The following is an 18,247-nucleotide window of genomic DNA, read 5'->3' as shown; positions in this document are numbered from 1 at the left end:
TTAGTTTAAAACCATCAGGAAAGACCACTTTTCATAGGTGCTAAATCAAGGCAAATCTTGATCTTAGACTCAGAAAACTTCACAGTGTGCTTATACATGATGTGACCTTTGGGCTGTCCTCAATCAGTCTCTCAGCACAAATCTGTGGTATTGTCGATTGTATAATACTGCGGAGGGTCAAAGTGGATGGGATCTTGACTGACTGGTGTCAATCCAAGCCAAGCTTCACTGTGATAAGTTACTGAGCCCTATGACACACACAAAACACAACCCCCTGTCCCCCCATCCCATGACCAGCATACCCCAATGGCCTTTTCGGAGCTCCGAACTGTAATCAGCAATGCACCTTGGTGCTAGATGTGAACTGAACACATGAGAGTCCTATTTATCGCTTTTGTTTGTTTGTGTGTGTTTATGATTGTTCCATGTGAATGTTTATGTCAATGTTCACGTTCCCGCTGCTGTTGTCTATGGAAGACGGTATTAGATCTGAACCCAACTCAGTCCAGTTGGATTGATGACTATCTATCAGCCTACCTGTTCGGCGCATTTATCATTGCAATTCCCCACATAACTTCCTCTTCAGGTGTGACAATACTTGACAATGTGGAACTTGTGTGACTGGAGTCAGGCGTAACAGCGTTCTGGGTTATTTCCAAGGTGTGTTTGTGTCATGTTAAGCCTCTTGGGTGTTGAGTGTGGGGTTTGTGATGTGAGATGGGAGAGAGATGGAAAATAACAATGTTCTACTGGATGCACTTACCCATCCCAAGGTTCTCCATGGACATGCCAAGATTATCATGATTTTTCTGTCTGTTTGTTTGTTTATTTTTATTTTTTTTAATATTCAAATATGTCATAACATTCCATTTATGTTAAAAAAATATGTACAGATATATGAAATTAAAAGAGCAAAATCTTTTGAAGCACAATTTTGAATCTTTACAATATATGTGTCTGTGTGTGTTTCTTTTTGCAATTTTTAACATAATTATTTTGTCACAGAACACTGTTATCACTGCAGAAACTGGTATTTCACTGGTAAAAGTACAGGCTACTTGTGATGACCATAAGACATTCAGAAAGACATGAAGCTATAAAAATGTGCAAAACAATGATGCAAAAATAATTGCAACACGTCACTGATGGCAGTTTTTGACTCCGTTACACAATGAGAACAGAATACGTTTTAAATCACTCTTGTACATGATTTGCATATGTTTTTAACTGTGTGTACAATCAAACCAGCATAACGCTACATACATTTACAAAAGGTTTTTCTCAGTGGGAGCTGATACTGTGGGGTGAGATGTGGTCAGCGGTTGGATCTGGTTCCCTGCCAGGTGCATGAATTAAGTGCTCTGTTGTGCTCAGTGGAAGCGTAGTCTCGGTTCAGCCACAAAGTGTTTCTCTTCCTCTTCAGAGACAAGGTTTCCCTTCAGGCTGCAGGCGTTTGACAGGAAACATGCCACAGTTAATATCTCATTCGCTGTTGGTTACACGCTGACAGAAAGGAGAAATCTACAGCAGGAAGTTGTGTGATCTTCCCCTGCACTTGGTATGATGTGTTTTAGAATAAAAGATTCTACCTCAGTAGAATCAATCATTAAACCTGGGGTCAAATCCACAACTATCTAGTTAGTATAAAGGTCACTTGTCTATTTAATTGGGACAATCCTTCTTTTGTATACAGCACTCAAATGTAACGCCTTTATGACAACAATAAATAGAAGAAAAGACCCGTGACAGACAGTGAGTGTAAAAGCATATGAACACAGTATAAAATCTCCACCATGTGATGCACACGTTCCCTAGAATGTGAATGTCACACATGAACTACCACTTCACATATGGAATACCATAAGGACAACCTATGTCTAAAAATGTGGCTGAACCTGACTGATGTGCTTTTGTCTGTCAGTGAAATGTCAGTTAGATACTCACTTGATCTCCTTTAGTGTTGTGTTATGGGACAGGCCCTCTGACAGCAGTTTGGCTCCATGCACAGAGAACTGATTGTCAATCAACCTTTACAATTAAAAATAGCATACATTTAGTCAAATGTTATTTTTTTTCATGTCTTCTAAGCAAGAAAGGGAAAGTTTCACAAACCACTTTACTTATGTACTTACTGCCTCAAGAAGTCTGACTGGTTTTTAATGATTATTTTGATTTATTTGTACTAGAATGTACAGTTTCAGCACATAAATCTAGCCAGTCCAAAAGTACTGTATGGAATAGAGCAGTACAGTACACTATACTAGGTCAATGCTAAATGCTAGTAAGTATTAACATGCCTGGGAGAGGGTTTGATAGTGGCATTTTATAAGCATGACAGTTGATATTCAAATTCAGCGTCCTGCATTGTGAACCAAAAGATAGCCTTGAGTAGGGATCTGTGATCTGTCTTACATGACATGAGTGAGTCCACTGTTGATTTTGATGGCCTCTGAAAGATCAGACGCTGCTTCGTCTGAAATTTTGTTCCCAATCAGCCTAAGAGACAGAAAAACTGTGCTTATGAGTTTGTTCTTGTCTTTACAGTTCCATGCTCACAAGAACTACCTGACTACCACAGGTAATATCCCTGTGTGAATCACCACCTCATGTAGATGTTATTTCACCATTGTGATAAGTAATGCGATGGGTAAGTACTGATGTTAGCAGAGACTAAGGACAATCTACAGTGTAAAAGATACTGTTCAGTGTAACATAAAAGAAGATACACCTTCATAGTGGGATTAAAGTTAAGGCCTCAACTATTAGAGACATTTTAATGTCTCCAGACTTACCAACTGCACATGGAGACTCAAAGGGAAAAAAATGGCATTTTCAGTCATATTCAGGGATATAAAAAAAATAACCAGCACAAAATGTATTTACAAAAGAAATGCCCTACCAGAAGATGTGAAGGCTTGAGTTCTCGCTCAGCGCTTTGGCTATGTGCCTTCCTCCCTGTGAAGTGATCCCGTTAGCGGAGAGGCTGAGTGGGGAACAAACAACAAAGAACAGCAATCAGCCTCATCTAATCGTGCGTCAGCTTTATGGTTTTAGCTGAATTCTCTGCATTTGTCTGTGGTCATGCACAAGTTTGCCCTCATCTTTCTCATGTTTGAGGTTAAATATTGCACCGAAGCAATACCCTAGTAACCAGCTCCTCACTGAATAAACTGAAATGTTATCCGACTGCCACTGTGAAGCTTTTGTGCAATCTTTGTGCAACTACTATGGATTGTTTATTCATAATCTAGACACTGGATGTAAAATCAATACAATGGAATTAGAAACGTCCCTGTGAAAGGTCGAGATAGCCGTCACGGTTAGAGCTAGATGGAAACTCATGGAGGACTCAGGAGGTAGATGATGTTAGCAAGATGAGGTTTTTTATTTCCTCACATAAGGCAGGAAAACAAGGACATTACTAAACACAAAAATAAAGCAATAGAAATTAAGCTTTTTCCAAGACAAATAAATGGGCATCATAGCCTCAATACAAATATGCACAATAAATAGTCGACTATGTTAAAAAGGACCACATTAACTGGTCAGTGAGAGCTCCTAAGGCTTACGCCTTATTAAACACGATACCTCTCCAGGTCAAAAGTGAGAGCTCCTAAGGCTTACGCCTTATTAACAGGACACTCTCCCGAACAAAAGAAAAAGCGAGTTTAAGTAGCCTAGACACGACCTCCAATTGGCTCAAGCCAATTATTAAACGGCAGGTGTGTCATCGGCCCAGGTATCAACACCTGTGGCTCACAGCAGCCATACATAAACAAATAATGTCCCACACAGCTGGGAGAAACACTACACCATGGTAGCAACTTGGCTCGGTGACGGCATAGCCGACACATAATAAGGCAGCACAAAATACAAGTCACGCAGGTGCCCCGTCACAGTCCCTGTCAGTTCAACATCTAAGACGAGTCATATAGGCATGATGGGAAGTTCCCCGAGCTCAGAGACATTTGAGAACAACGTGAGAGCTTGTAGTCTGTCCCCTGGGGTAGGGAAAATGACTCACCTGAGATTGGTCAGGCTTGTGTGATTCCTCAAAGCCTCAGCGAAGGCCTCCGCTCCCTCATCCCCAATGGTATTCCCCCACATACTGAAGCATGTACAAACAACGTATAATCACCTCCTACCCTCTTCATTTGTGCATGTTTGGACACGCTTTTGAACAGGCATTAATTGTAGAATTACAATAATGTGAGTTACCAAAGGAAATCAAGTGAGTATCTATGACATTAAACTGACAGATAAGTTCAGCCACATTTTGTGACACACGTCGTCCTTATGGTATTCCATATGTTACGTGGTAGTTAATGTTTGACATTCACATACCGACCTAAATGCAGAAAACATTCTAGGGAATGGCCACATGGTCACACAGTCACACAGCCTGTGGCAGTCACCACTAAATATCATTATCTCAAATAAAATAACTATGGAGTCTCATTCATTCCATAAGTAACTCACATTATTGTGCCCACACATTATCGTATGAATTATTCAAATGATCCCTTATGACCACCACTCTAACTAAAAGGTCAGTAAGACATTGCAGTATGCTGTAGTTAATTTTGCACATGTATTGGCTGTGCATAAGGATTTCAGTTCATTCATGTGTGATAAACATACCAATACAGAACAGCTAAATCATAATAGCTCATCCCTGGATTCCCGGAAATTCCCAGTGGTTTCCTTATTCAGCTTTCCTTCAGCAGGACTAAAAAATGATTGACAAGAGTGCATTACCCTACATCAAAGATAGACTTGCTCTTCTTGATACCAGAGGCCAAGTACTTTCCACCAATGCTGGTAATTCTGTTCAGGCCGAGTCTTTGTGAGGACATAAAAATAAGTTAGTCATATCAACCTTGCAAGTATGTTTCATGTGAAGTACTGAAAGGTATAACAAAAAGATGGAACAAGTCAATGAAAACACAGCAAATTAAGACTGATCCTGTGCATTATCAGGAACTACAATAACGTAGTCACCAAAAGAAACACAAATAATAAGTAACATCATTAATACATAAGTAATACAAAGTTAATTAAGTATAAATTACTTGACTGTAATGAGCCGAGGACACTCCTCGATGATCTGGGCAACCAGTTTGGCACCTGCATCAGTGATGTGGTTTTTGTACAACCTGTTCATGAAGAAAGGATAACAGAAACAATTACGGTCAAGGTTGATGTGGGTCATGAGATCTTTATTGCATTTTCTAGATGGGCTACATTGACAAACTCTCACCCCAGAACTTTGACTATTTTGTACCGGATCAGCTCCTCAGCAAGAACCTCAATGCTGCTGTCTGTGATCTGATTGACACACAGCCTACAAGGGAAAGAAAATAAATGTTTAAATGTCAGTTCTTAAATAACTACGTGATTATGTGCAACTGAATAATTGAAGTAATGAAAACAATCAAAACATGCAAACATGCTACACCATTTAGCATTAAAAGCCCATTAGACTTTTTCCTCACCTCACCACTGTCATTTTACTGAAGCTTGGTCTGAGCTGCTTCACTCCATAGTCACAGATGTTGTTGTTGTCCATGTCCACCCCAAGGCACTTACGATGATGATGCAGCACAAAGTTGATAGCGCTGCAGTCGGCTGAGTATATGTTACAGAAGGCCAGCTTGAGGTAGTCTGCCGATATCCCCTTGGCAGTCAGCCGAGCCACGTCCTCGCTGTTTGTCTCGAAGATGCACCGCACCATCCACAGGAAGTTGGACATGGCGTGAACCTTAATTCCCTCTGTCTCCGACTTGAAGCGGGGGAGGCTGCGGAGGTGCAACTTCACACTGTTGGACAGGTAGGACTTGAGCACTGCTCGCTTCTTCTTCAGGCAGAGCGGAGGGACCAGGTGCTCCATCAGAGCCATGTTTGGTTTTGACAGAAGGCCGCACAGGAACAGGTTGATGAACTGCAGATGTGCGTTGTTCTGAAAGGGATCCTTGTCTCTTGGACGTGACTTGCCTAAACAGGACGCACAGGGGAAGCGGTGGCTCTTCCTGTACTCACACTGGGCAAAAAACTTCAAGACTTCAGTGGGCTCAGAGTCCTTATCCAGCACCAAAGAAAAGGCTGCCAGGAAGGAATGCAAGGTAACGTGGAGAAACTCAAAGGTCGCCTGGCCTCCACAGGCATCATAATGGCTGACCGGCTTGAGGTACCCAACCTGTAAGTCATCCTCCTCTAGCCCACAAGACGTCACATCCTCCTGCCGGAACACGAATCTGTTCTCCTCTATGCCCAGGAGGGCTAAACGGGCAAAGGCTGCCAACATTCTGCTGCCCGTCCTGAAAGTGTCAGCAGTACACCTGGTGCTCCTCTTCAACAGTCCTGGGGGTGAGGAGCGACTGAGGAACACCTCAGAGAGAAGGAGGAAGACGCTGGTGAGGGTGACACAGGAGTCTGGCAACTCAAAGTCATTATACATCGACTGGAGGTGCTTGAAGCTCTTGAAGATGATCCAGCAGAAGAGGGGAATTGAGCAGAGGCCACCGAGGTGGGGACTAGCATCCAGCTGCAAAGAGACCAGAGCCAAATGCTCTTTGTTCGGGAAGTGCAGAGCAGTGTATCTCTGCAGGTGATCTGGAGAGAATCCTTTGAGGATTACCTTCTTCCTGATAACCCTGCTTTGAACCTCTGTGCCAGTGCGGGCCGTCAGCACCTTCAGGGAGCCTTTGAGCAGTTTGCCACACAACAGGTTCATGAGAACCAATAGCGGATGAGTTCTTTCCTCTGGTGAGACCACATCGGGTACGTTTGATAGGTCGAAGTCACTGTGGATCTCGTCATAGCCGTCAAAGGTGAATATGATGGTCTCTGGGAATCTCAGGATGTAACTGAAAACCTCGTTATCTGGGTCCATGTCCGGGTAGCAGTTGTGCTTGAAAATTAGATCCTTAAGGGAGATCTCATCTGTCTCCTTGAAGGCGCTGAACATCCGGCATCGGAACTTAAAGAAAAACTTTGCCCTGGTGTTCAGCTCCCTCTTGGACCACAGGTTCTGGAGCTTCTGCAGCAGAATGGACTTGCCCACACCAGCATCTCCTGTGATAAAGATGGTCTCTGCGTCCTTATTGAACACGCCGTTATCCCCTAGAAGGTCAACCAGGCTCTCCAGATATCCCTGGCTTTCATTGCGGTCATTGAGAATCTCCATCTGGGTGTCTGTGTAGAGCTCTTCCAGCCGGGTTTCCTCTCGTTGAGAGTACGAGGTGATGAAGCATGTGTCACGGCCCAGGTCATGCCTTAGCTTTTCACTGTACTTGCTAACTGAAATGAGACACACCTGTTAATGCAGTGTATGTTTTCAGGTTGAGAGAGGTTCAAGAAATTCACACAGGTCACACAGGTCAATAGTGTTCATGATGTTTACATAATACTGGAACCCCTTCAACTTACTTGGGTCTGTATTAACCACTGGTATTTGTTGAAGAAATTCTGAAGGTTTGTACTCGATGTCCTTGAACCAAGGTCTGAGGTCAATGTACGCATCATAGGCTTCGTGGAGAATATGGATGAAATATGCACAGGCCTCCTCCCCTTTGCTCTGTACCAATTCCAGAATTTCACGCACCTGTACATCGTAGATATCATGTTAGCTAGACTAATTTCCTAAGTGCCATTGTACAGTCAGATCAGATCAAATGAATTATTTTACCATATGCTTATTTACTTTCATGTTTATTAACTTTTTCCATATAGCCAAATAACAGTGGATACTGTTTGGTAATGGTTGTGGGCTGGGTAAATCATAATTTCAGTGTGAGGCAAAATAACATGACTGTAACCCAGCTCACACTTCCTATGCCTACCTGGTTTGTTTTAGTGGTGGAGCGCTGTATGATTTCAACATCCTCATTGCACACGAACCCGCTGGACAGGAGGTTGTCCAGGATACACTGGGTGTTTTTCACCTGTTCGACGAGCACCTCGCGGTGTGAAATCAGAATTTTCAGAGCAGATGGTCCCATGGGCGCACCCTCATCGGAGCCCCGCCCTATCAACATGTCCCGTTAACTTCGCACGACCTGCAGATAAAAAAAAGTTTCAATGACAGGAATATTCTGAAACCACTCGTGACCTATAGGCAACAACAAATTGTGTAATGGCTGTGACAAATTTCGGAAATGAGGAAATAGTTTATAACAGGTTAAATCATAGGAGAGGACCGAATAAAGCTGTCTGACTTAACCCTGTTGAAGCTTTTAAACGTAGGCTAATTGCCTACTAGATAGCGAACATCAACCTTATCCTGGCCAAGCTGTCATTCAGGAAAGTTCGAGTTATGAACAGCTCAGACAGACAGTTATGCACAGCTCAGACCAAAACGCTATATGGGTACTTGTGTCGTAACATAACATGTGTGAGACAACATCAAAAATGTATTTTTCATTATGTGAACAAGCCTAATAGCTTTTTAAAATAGGCTACTGCATCAAGATGAGTTTTAGCACAAAATGTGTGTGCTTTTAGGCGAATCTACTGCGATCTAAAAACCTACCTCACATAAAATCTCAGGAATCAAAAGAAGACATTCTTTTAACCACACGCCGATTCACGAGTTTCGTAGAGCGTCAGTCAAATGAAAACAAAACGGAAAATGTCCATCAGTTTTAACTGGGTTGGGGCGGGGTGCTTTTACCCAAACTCCGATCGCTCCCAAAGGAAGTGAAACTAAAATGGAGATTGAGCAATTTCACGCTGTCCCTCGCAGTCATTGGCGTTTGGAGTCACGCCTACTTTGGAAGGAGCATAGAGCACCAAAAACTTGGATTCTTTGGAGAAAAAAATACCAGGCTAACTGCCAGGCTAAATACTATTAGTAGGCCTACAAATACTATAAAATATATTAACTAAGGCCACTTTCAGGAGTTAGCTCAGGTGAAGTAAAGTAGCTCAGATGAAGAGAATATAATTCACGTGTATTAACACATTGGCTACATGTCCTCCTCTTAATTTAAGGGTATAGTGATCTCAAAGACATGCAGGCACAGATACAGTTTCGACATATCAAATGAAATTGTGGCCCATAGCAGCAGGATTTGCGTAGGCCTAATCTTATTATGAGTGCTACGCCGGTGGTGAGTAAATGGAAACCTGGAAAGACATGGTAGTGATCTCACGGAATCAGGCGTATCTTTGGCTTTCTTGCCATTTGTTAAACATACAGCCACAAGCATTCAGACATCGATTGGAGAACACAGGGGGAAGCTCAGGGATGATTGATTTACATCCAATACAGACACTAGAAAATCATAAAAAAAATCATAGGGCATTTACATATCACAGACTCTACATTGCTTACTACATACGTAGACACTAACATAAGAGGGGAAACACAAAGACATGCTAAATGTGTGCATTTCAACTTTTACAATTTACAATCAATAACTTTCTATGCTAAGTACACTGGGACATCACACGACAGGCAACATTTACGGAACTGCAAGCATCACACGCACAATACTCAAACACCATGCCACACAATGAAATTAGATAGCTGATGAACACACTAGTTCTCCTTTTCCACCGCAGTCAGTGTCAGAAGTCTCTGTGGGGCTGTGCATGGCATAATGATGATGTTGAGTGTTGTACAGGGAATACTGAGAATACAGTTCACTTGATTAGCCAAGGACATAAACACATGCGGAGCAGACAAATCAGTTTAACATGTTTATTTATTATGAGGTCATATGACTTTCAAATACTTCTTTCTCACCTATTTATTACTTAACTTAGACAAGTAAGGGCTTGTGCAAATCAGGATTGGATTATTCTACACTGAAAAAAAGGGAGAAGAGGGGTTGTTGATTTTTTTATGTTTCTATTTAGTATATAAAACATAACATATTTATGTTCCGTCTCTAAACATGTATAAATCATGTAGAACTATTCTACTCTTGGGGAATGTACAGTCTTTGAGATTAAGTCATGTTTAGAATATATAAAATAGTTATGTTTGGTTTGAATCTCCGATTCTCCGCCCATTTTTAAGCTTCAAACTGCCATCTTTCCTTTTACCGGGTGGTGCTGGACTGAAGAGCTGATGCGCTCAAGGTGAATATTTGAAGACTTGTATGAAAGGTAGATAAAATGGTTACATTTTCCTGAAATTGCAGAGTTAGGGGGAATGAATTTAGATCCATTGCTTCAGTAGTTAATATCGAATAATAGGCTAAGCTCGTGGAAATAGGCAGGCCAGCTAAAGTTCACCAATGTTAGCTTTGCTAACTAATGATAACGTTGGCATCATTGCTAAAGAGCATATCATGTTATGTGTCTTATGAAATAAATGCACTTCACTTCATTTGTCTAAATTATATGTGCTTGTATTTATCGTGTCAATTTACCGAAAACACGCCTAGAGAGTTGAACTCTGAAGTTAGCTAATGTTAATTAGCCTTTTTGCAAGAAGGTAGTGCTGGCTTGTTTTATGTCGAGTTCGTTGACGTTATTCACTGTCGCTAGCTCGGCTAGCTTAATGCAGGTGAATTGCCAGTTAACTTCATGTCGGGCAGGTAGGTAAACAAGTATTGGGATGTGTGCATTCAACATGTGTTTTACACCATGAAAATCTAGCGGGCATTAGGCTGTTTAAAGTTTAAGTCCAGCGAAAATTGAACCCAGGGTCTTTTTCATGTCGGCGATCCTAAGGCAGCCATTCTAGGGTGGGGTAAAGTTGGTTTCTTAGGATCAGACATTCAATTGATGTCTTTGTTCTGGCACTGTCTTTTTGTAGCCACATCAATGCGAACCTGTATTTCCACACTGCAAAGGGGAGAGAGTCCCAAATAACAGATCTATCAAAACTGCACTGCCATCTTGGACAGGAGAAGTGTGACGCCCTTGTAGGTCTCCATCCATTTTCCGGGTGTGATACCGTCAGGCTACATTGTTCAAGTCGGGCAGATGTTCTGAGCGAGACTTGCCTCCAAACCAGGACTCTCTGCACAAACATATTCAGCGGGCAAGCAACCTGGCTGCAGTGCACAGGAGGAGCCTGGAGTGTTACCCAGACATTCCTCCTCCAATCAATCATGGCTGTGAGGTGGACTGGATGTCACTTCCACCAGCTCCAGAGGTGATCCTGGAGCTTGTTCACTGCTCCTGCAAAAAAAAAAACTGTCAGGGGAAAATGTACATGCAAAGTGTATGAGCTGCCATGTACCAACCTGTGCAAGTGCATACATTGTGATAATAACATCTTAGAAGAGGCCTAGGGAGATCTCACCCCTTGACATTACCCTGGTATTGCAGTGCTGCCAGGGAGGGGTGGCTCCCCCCCTTTCTTTATCCATTATGTTCCTTTAATCTCGTTGTGGACTAACGGACCTTAGCCTTGTGGCTCTGGTCCCAGTGCTCAGGAGATCCACATTTTCCCCTTACCTTTCCTTTTCCCCCTTGATGATTAAATATTTCTTAGACTATAACGTTTTGTGTTGCGTGGTTTATGAGTCTACCATCGACTCCATACAAGGTGAATAACGTTGATTAAACTTGACAGATACAAGGTAAATGAGGTATTAACAAATAGCATAGCTAACCGTAAGCAAGGCTATATAGTACAAACTACGGCTCGTTAGCGAACTAAAACTATTTACACCATCACTCGCGTATGAAAAAGACGGTTTAGAAAACAAACATGTTTTAAAACAGCCTAATACTGATCAAATTATTACTTACAACACGTCTCCGTTTCAATGGGTTGGAGCTGTCGCGGCAGCCGTGAAAGATGTCAACATGAGTAATCGGTGAAACGGGTGTCAATATGGCTGCATCTGATTGGTTAATAATTTTCTTACGCCAGTATAACATCGTGTTATTGGTTCGACTGATTTAGTAGGCGACTGTGTTAGCCGGCGAGTTTAACAAACTTTTACACTATGGGTTTGACAAACTCCACGGGAAACTGTCCTGGCAACAACTGGTTTATCGTTAGAAATTATATAACCATCCCAACTTTAGAAATGCAGGTCCTCCTAAATTAAAATGCAAAGTTGAACAGATACGAGGCTTCGGCCCACCACCTATATGGAACGCGACCTTCCTAGTCAAAATCGCGTTGTTCTCCCGCCCAATTTCTCAACAAGTGCCTTTCATATTGACATAGGTCTAAACCTTATTACTACTATTACAGATTTTTTGATTTTGTGCATTAAAATAACACCTTCTCCCTCTTTCTCTCTCTCTCTCTCCCCAGTGAATGTGGCAGTGTAAGGGGTGTCCAGTAGCTGTTGCAAGTAGGCATGACTTGCTGAACCACTATAAGCTCAAACATCAACTCTGCATCATACTACAGTACTCCTGCCTCCATATGGGCTGGATGAGGACAGTGCCTATTATTTTGTTGACACTCTGCATCACACTACAAACAGTACTACTGCCTCCATATGGGCTGGATGAGGACAGTGCCCATTCTTTTGTTTGACACTCTGCATCATACTACAAACAGTACTCCTGCCTCCACTGGGAGGGAGTGCCTTTATGAACACTATGTGTAACATGTTCTGTTTCTGTTACAAGGTAATTCACTGCTGTTGTACCTTTATTATGTTATGTCACGCTTACACATTCAGACAGCTTTTTCAGGAGGGTGACATTTCCACTAGTTACTGATTTTTTTTAATTATGTTTGGTTTATATATTACAGTAACTGTAAATCTAAACATGTTTGAATGCGTTCTCTTTTCAACATTCTGTAATGTGCAGCTGTTTTTAGGTGCAAGTTCTTATGTAGATTATCACAAGGGCATTACAAAACCCACCACGGAAGAAGAAAGCATAAAAGTTCAAGGGAAATGGCTGCTCTGTTCAGAGCAAAAAAAAAAAAAAACTTCTGAGATATTAGTTTTTGACGAAAACAATGTGTGTGTGTGTGTGTAAAACCTCTGCAATAGTAGGTCAATCCTTTGTTTGTGTGCAAGTGAGTGTGATTGTGTATGTCTGTGAGCAAATTAAAGTGTGTGGGAGTGTATGAGTGGGTGTGCGGGTGCATTAGTATTGTGTGTGTGTGTGTGTGTGTGTCTCAGTCTGTGTGAGTAGTTTTGAACATGACTTCGTTTGCAAATGTTTGCATTTTGAGAGATAATAAAAAAACATTATTGAACTCTGACACCCTTGCATTCTCTCTAAAAATGTAAATTTAGTTGATGCCTTGGTAAGTATTAATTGGAAATGCCTACTGACATATAATATAATAATAAATAAATAATGTTGGTTTATCATGAAGTAATTATATATACTAAACATAAAATAAATACGGTAGATTAACATGAAATAATCATGTTTGTTTTGGGGAGCAGAATTATGTTTATCTGACATGAAAAAATACTTTTTAGGAAACATGATATTAACATGTTTATCTGACATGAATAAATACTTTTTAGGAAACATGATATTAACATGTGCAACCGATGTACAAGTTTTTTTTCATGTAAATCTGAAAGAGTTTTTTTTTCAGTGTATCATCCAATGATGGGTAATTGAAAGCCAATAAAGGGACAAAACTGGAGTCACACAGAGCACTGTGATACAGTTACACAAATGTCTCAACAACATATTCCTTGGACGTTGGTATGGGGAGTGAAGGGCGGAGGGAATGCTGGGGGATTGGCTAAGGCTCTTCATTCTCTGTCTGCTCTTCCACCTCCTCCTCTTTGACACCAGCTGCATCTGCCAGTGCCTTTATGGTGGGATCCACAGGGCCTGAGTTGCTGCTACTGAGGATGATCCCTGACTCCTGAGGCTATAAGTGGGGTGACTCCTCTAGTGATGGAGCTGAGGCTGAAGTACATGCCTAGCTTTTGAGTCAGCTGCTGCCATGAATCTCCTCTGTGCAGATTTCAGAGCTCTAGCTCTAGCAAGAGATTTCAGCTGAAAAATCTAATTTTACAGTCAACCTGGCATTCACAGAGAAGCTAAGTCATTATTTGTAATTTGTCATTAGATGCCCGTCTTTTGTGAGTCAGTGGGTTTAGCTCTATAGTACTGGTTGACCTGGTATTTGTGAATGAGTGGGTTTAGCTCTATGGTAATGGCTGGCCGGTTGAATTGATACTGCTGAAAAGGATAAGCATGACCATCAAACTGAACCATTAAATGGTTAAATAAAATAACTGTAATAATTACAAAAGAAAAAACAGTTCCATCATCATGTAGTTATAACAAGCTGCTAACAGGTTTCTCTATTGAGAAATGAGCAGAGAGCTGTGCAGAGATAGCACAATTAAAGATCTCAGTTATCACTGATCATCACTTTTAAGACCCACTGGTGCTTAATTGGGCCCAGATTTACTCAATATTTGCACCACATTGTATCACCAAAATGCACTGTTTAGTGAGGTAGCTTGCTTTTATCAGTGCCAACACATCATGTGACAGACAAAACACAACCCTCCCACCCTGCTCCAACTCCACAAACAAACACACGCACGCACACAAACAGAATTTCAAAGCCAGCATACTACAAAGGCCTTCATGGCTCAGTGATACACAGACTCTTGGGTGTTAAGCGTGGATAATGTAATGTCCTGGATGCCCTTACCTACCTACTTTCTTTTTTCATTAGTTTTGTTAAAATTCAAATTAATCTCATAACATTCCATTTGTGTGTAATGTAGCCTACAGATACCCTATATGAAATTAAAGGAGCAAATCCTTTTGCCTTTTCTAAAATTGTACAGTGTATGTCGTGTTTCTTTTCATGTTTCACCAGTTTTTTTGTGTCACATTAAATAATTAAATATTGTGTCATATTATAATAATTATAATATTTGAAATAAATGTCAGTGACCACTGGCAGCAAAAAAAAGAGCTTCAAGTTAGTCAGTTATAGTTCTTCAGGTAAAGAAAATCACAGTTGTACATGCTTTCCATGCGTTTTAACTGTGCATTCAATCACAATAGCGTAATACTACATGAATATGTCGATAACTCGGTGTGCATTGGAACATGCTATGTGTGCACGATTTAACAACACGACTGTGACCGTACTACGCAATCCATCTTCAACCAATCCAGTTTTTATTCTCTCTGACGCAGTTAAACCAATAAACATTCAGCTGTGTCCCCGCTTGATGTCGCGGGAAACTCATCGTTCTGAAGGTGTACTCAGTTAGCGTTATTTTAAATCAAGTCCTGGTAAAAGAGAATTAATATTGGCTGGTTTCTTGAATATCATGATGAATACATCCTAATAGTCTCTGTCTTCAGTACATTTTCATTTCATAAAGTAAGTGCATTAATTATTCGAGGTAGCTAGTTTACATCGCTGTCAGATTAAGTTGACAGGCTAACGCCAAATTGTTGGCACTCAGTTAATTGAATGTCTACCACAAGCGTTTACAACAGTTTGCACCCATTGTCTAACTATAAACATTAACCTTAGGTCAGATTACACGAGGTTGAGGAATATAACCGGGCATTTGTGTTATTCTTTATTATCTAGATAGCCTGCTAATACAATAAGTAGTTTGTATCAACATTAGCTTGCTGGCTAGGTAGCTAACTGCAGTTTCTCTATGCCTCATAGTAACGGTAGCTAGCTTAGCTATCACTAGCTTCCTTCGCTACCATGACGACCAGTCGGATAGGTAGCGTATCTAGCTACATAGCTACCTTAAGATAACTTACTTTAAGGTTACCATTGTGCTACATAACTAGATGACCAGTTATCTAACTGTCAGTGCTAGCCTAATCCTGTGTTCTCAGGGATGGCAGTGTAAACAAAAGTCCCGATACGTAACCACGACTCGGTGGCTAACGAACCTATCGATAGCCTGCTAACTGTGCGACACAATAATTGCTAGATTAGGACAGGTTAAGAAGATCAGTCTTGACATTTTGAATCAACAGTTTGCTAGCTTTGGCTGGCTGTGTTCATTGAAGAGTCATGTCTCGTCGCCTGACAACAGAAGAGCTGGACCTTCAGTTTGAACAGTTCCTGAAAGAGGTCAGTGAGGTTAACTGAAATCACACTTGAAGTTACCTGCACCTAACATCTAGATGTTGTCCTGCTAATTAAATTCAGAAGCACTATATTTAGAGTCTTTTGAGTTGAGAATCCACTGTTGATTACAGTGGCGTGTACCTAACCTGTTTTCTGTAGATAAGGATTATATATTATATATCACTTCAACATCTATGTCTTACAAGTTGATGTGAAAACCTGTATTGCCATTTTAGCAAATAGTTATTAAAGTCCGGCTCAACACAGAACACTTAACACTGTTCTATGTAATCTATGTGATCAATTCTATGTATGTTATACTTGTGGTTATAATGCCTCAGAAATGAAATGAAACAGCTGTGGGGATCACACCTGTCTTCGTTTGCTTACACAGTCAGTGTCAGATGACTCTGTGGAGTTGGGCTCCAAGCATCCCAGTGTGCTGGACAGCCTGGGCAAACCACCACCCCCACGGGCAGAGAGGCAGAGGGCTCCACCTGCTCGACCCTGGTGGCAGGATGATGACGATGATGGTTTTGGTGAGTGTTCAGCTCATTTTGGTGTTGCATTCTTAACATAAACAGATGTGGAGCATGTCAACTAACCAGTTGAATATGCTCATGTATTGATTGAGAAATGGGAGGTTATCTTAATTTTCTTCATTTATTTCTTGATTTATTGATAACACTGTGTTGTGAGTTTAAACAGTTGATTGGTTTCATTTTTTTCGTTCCATTGTTCAGAGGATTTGTATAGGTCATATACTGTAGATTTGTTGTTTTTGTCTGGTGAATAGAGCTGGGGGTGTAGTTTGACTGGTTCTCCACTTGAGAGCACCATCCTCAAAAGTGTTGCACACAGAGCACCCTAATACAGCCAAGCAAATGTCATGCAATCACTCTGCATAGATTGCATAGAGAAAAACAAAAACATTTTTTTATGGATAAACACAATGACATTAAAACATATTTTTATAGATAATACATATGTGGTAGTGGGTCCCACACAGGTTTCACAAACATGTTTTTGATATATTGGTTTCTGGGAACAACATGTTAATAGCAAGGTACTGTTTTCCTTTGCTGTTCACTCTTTCTTTTTCCATTTCTGTGCAATCTTATAGGTATAAGTATAGGTGTTGTTGTCTGTTTTAGCCCTGTGCCATTAGCATTCCGTGGAGATGCACTTTTCTGCCGCACAAACACTGAAAGCAACTACACACACACACACACACACACACACACACACACACACACCCTTGAATGAGTCATGGCTTGACCTCACCTCAGCTGCAGTTTGGTTTGCCAATCATGAATGATGCTCATGTCATACACTCATATGCAGTAAGCGGATATTTTCCATCATTGACTCAATGTTTTGAACTATGACTATCGGCTCTCTCCATGCCCTTACAAATGCATAATCTAGAAGCTGTTCTGTGTTTTTAATTATTAAAAAACTAAAATGAAGGAATGAAAATGAAATACTACTGAATGTCATCATTACAAAAATTCAATTATAATGACATTTTACGACCCTGTCCGTCAAAATTGTGGACATCACAACCTCTGCACGCACCCACCCTTATACGAGTCATGGCTTGGCCTTACCTCAGGTGCCGTTTGGTTTGCCATGGAGACAATCATGGATGATGCCTGCTCATGTCTACACCGCACACACACAATGGCACACGGCCAGTTTAATCACCCATCTTGGCCAAAGTTGACCTTTTCCTACTCGGTCATCTCAAAACAGCATTTTGCCAATTTTGGTCTAATTTTCTCCCTTTTCAATGTGTTTTATTTATATCTGTCTGTTACATTGTTTGTGTTTTTGTTGTTGTTGCTGTTTAAACACAAGCACAGTTTAAAAAGATACTTTCTTCCCTTTCCCTGCGTTTCCTGGTCTCTTTTGTCTTTCTTTATCTCTGCTGTTGTTCCCAATCTTCTGTCTTCTATTTTCTCCCCTCACGCTGTGTCTCAGAGAAGCCTGTGAAACGCAGGTTTCTGAAAGGCAAAAAGCCCAGCGTGGAGGAGAACCAGCCCAATGAGATCCCAGAGGAGGGTACCCACCAATCACACTCTCTCTCTCTGTTCCCCACTAGTGAATCAGCCTGTCAGTTCCTGCAGGTTCCCTCCGGCAGGTAGTTTAGTCGGAACTGTAGTCCCTGTAGAGTGCAGCTTGTCACAAAGAGTGGCCATTTCACCACATGCACTCCAGTGCGTTTAGTTCCTTTCTGCAGTCAAGCGAAAGCTCTGGTCTGACTCTGAT

General features: G+C 41.3%; 2 protein-coding genes across 3 annotated transcripts in view; one reads left to right on the top strand and one right to left on the bottom strand.

Annotated features, from left to right (window-relative positions):
- Positions 1-843: 843 nt before the first annotated feature.
- nod1 (nucleotide-binding oligomerization domain containing 1) lies at positions 844-8,703 on the bottom strand. Of its 2 annotated transcripts, XM_012838802.3 has the most exons (12): positions 8,531-8,701; positions 7,842-8,057; positions 7,429-7,603; positions 5,496-7,299; positions 5,261-5,344; positions 5,073-5,156; positions 4,759-4,842; positions 4,025-4,108; positions 2,900-2,983; positions 2,413-2,496; positions 1,945-2,028; positions 844-1,443 (listed from the first exon to the last, which is right to left on the bottom strand). In XM_012838802.3, the coding sequence occupies exons 2-12, from the start codon at positions 8,034-8,036 to the stop codon at positions 1,371-1,373; spliced, it is 2,835 nt and encodes a 944-aa protein (XP_012694256.1). In that variant the 5' UTR covers positions 8,037-8,057; positions 8,531-8,701; the 3' UTR covers positions 844-1,370. The 2 variants fall into 2 exon arrangements, 1 of the variants encoding a protein (XP_012694256.1); XR_004164587.2 differs by lacking the exons at positions 844-1,443; positions 1,945-2,028; positions 2,413-2,496; positions 2,900-2,983 and having other exon boundaries at positions 4,642-4,842; positions 8,531-8,703.
- Positions 8,704-15,097: 6,394 nt separating this feature from the next.
- The window catches only part of cep162 (centrosomal protein 162), a 46,516-nt gene continuing 43,366 nt past the window's right edge, over positions 15,098-18,247 (top strand). The window contains 4 exon segments of the mRNA XM_042709208.1: positions 15,098-15,259; positions 15,883-15,979; positions 16,371-16,551; positions 17,960-18,105. Coding sequence (XP_042565142.1) covers positions 15,920-15,979; positions 16,371-16,551; positions 17,960-18,105 — 387 coding nt within the window. The 5' untranslated portion in view covers positions 15,098-15,259; positions 15,883-15,919.

The sequence above is a fragment of the Clupea harengus genome, chromosome 11 (assembly GCF_900700415.2).
Source record: "Clupea harengus chromosome 11, Ch_v2.0.2, whole genome shotgun sequence".
In the NCBI taxonomy this organism is placed as follows: Eukaryota; Metazoa; Chordata; class Actinopteri; order Clupeiformes; family Clupeidae; genus Clupea; species Clupea harengus.
This window is presented reverse-complemented; position numbering and strand designations above follow the sequence as displayed.

Bases quoted from the DNA above. Each gene is read 5' to 3' on its own strand.
- nod1 (XM_012838802.3), bottom strand. From the start codon at position 8,036: ATGTTGATAGGGCGGGGCTCCGATGAGGGTGCGCCCATGGGACCATCT. The intron at 7,604-7,841 runs GTAGGCATAGGA...TACGATGTACAG, and splicing joins CCACCACTAAAACAAACCAG to GTGCGTGAAATTCTGGAATT. The intron at 4,843-5,072 runs GTAATTTATACT...GTCCTCACAAAG, and splicing joins CCTCGGCTCATTACAGTCAA to ACTCGGCCTGAACAGAATTA.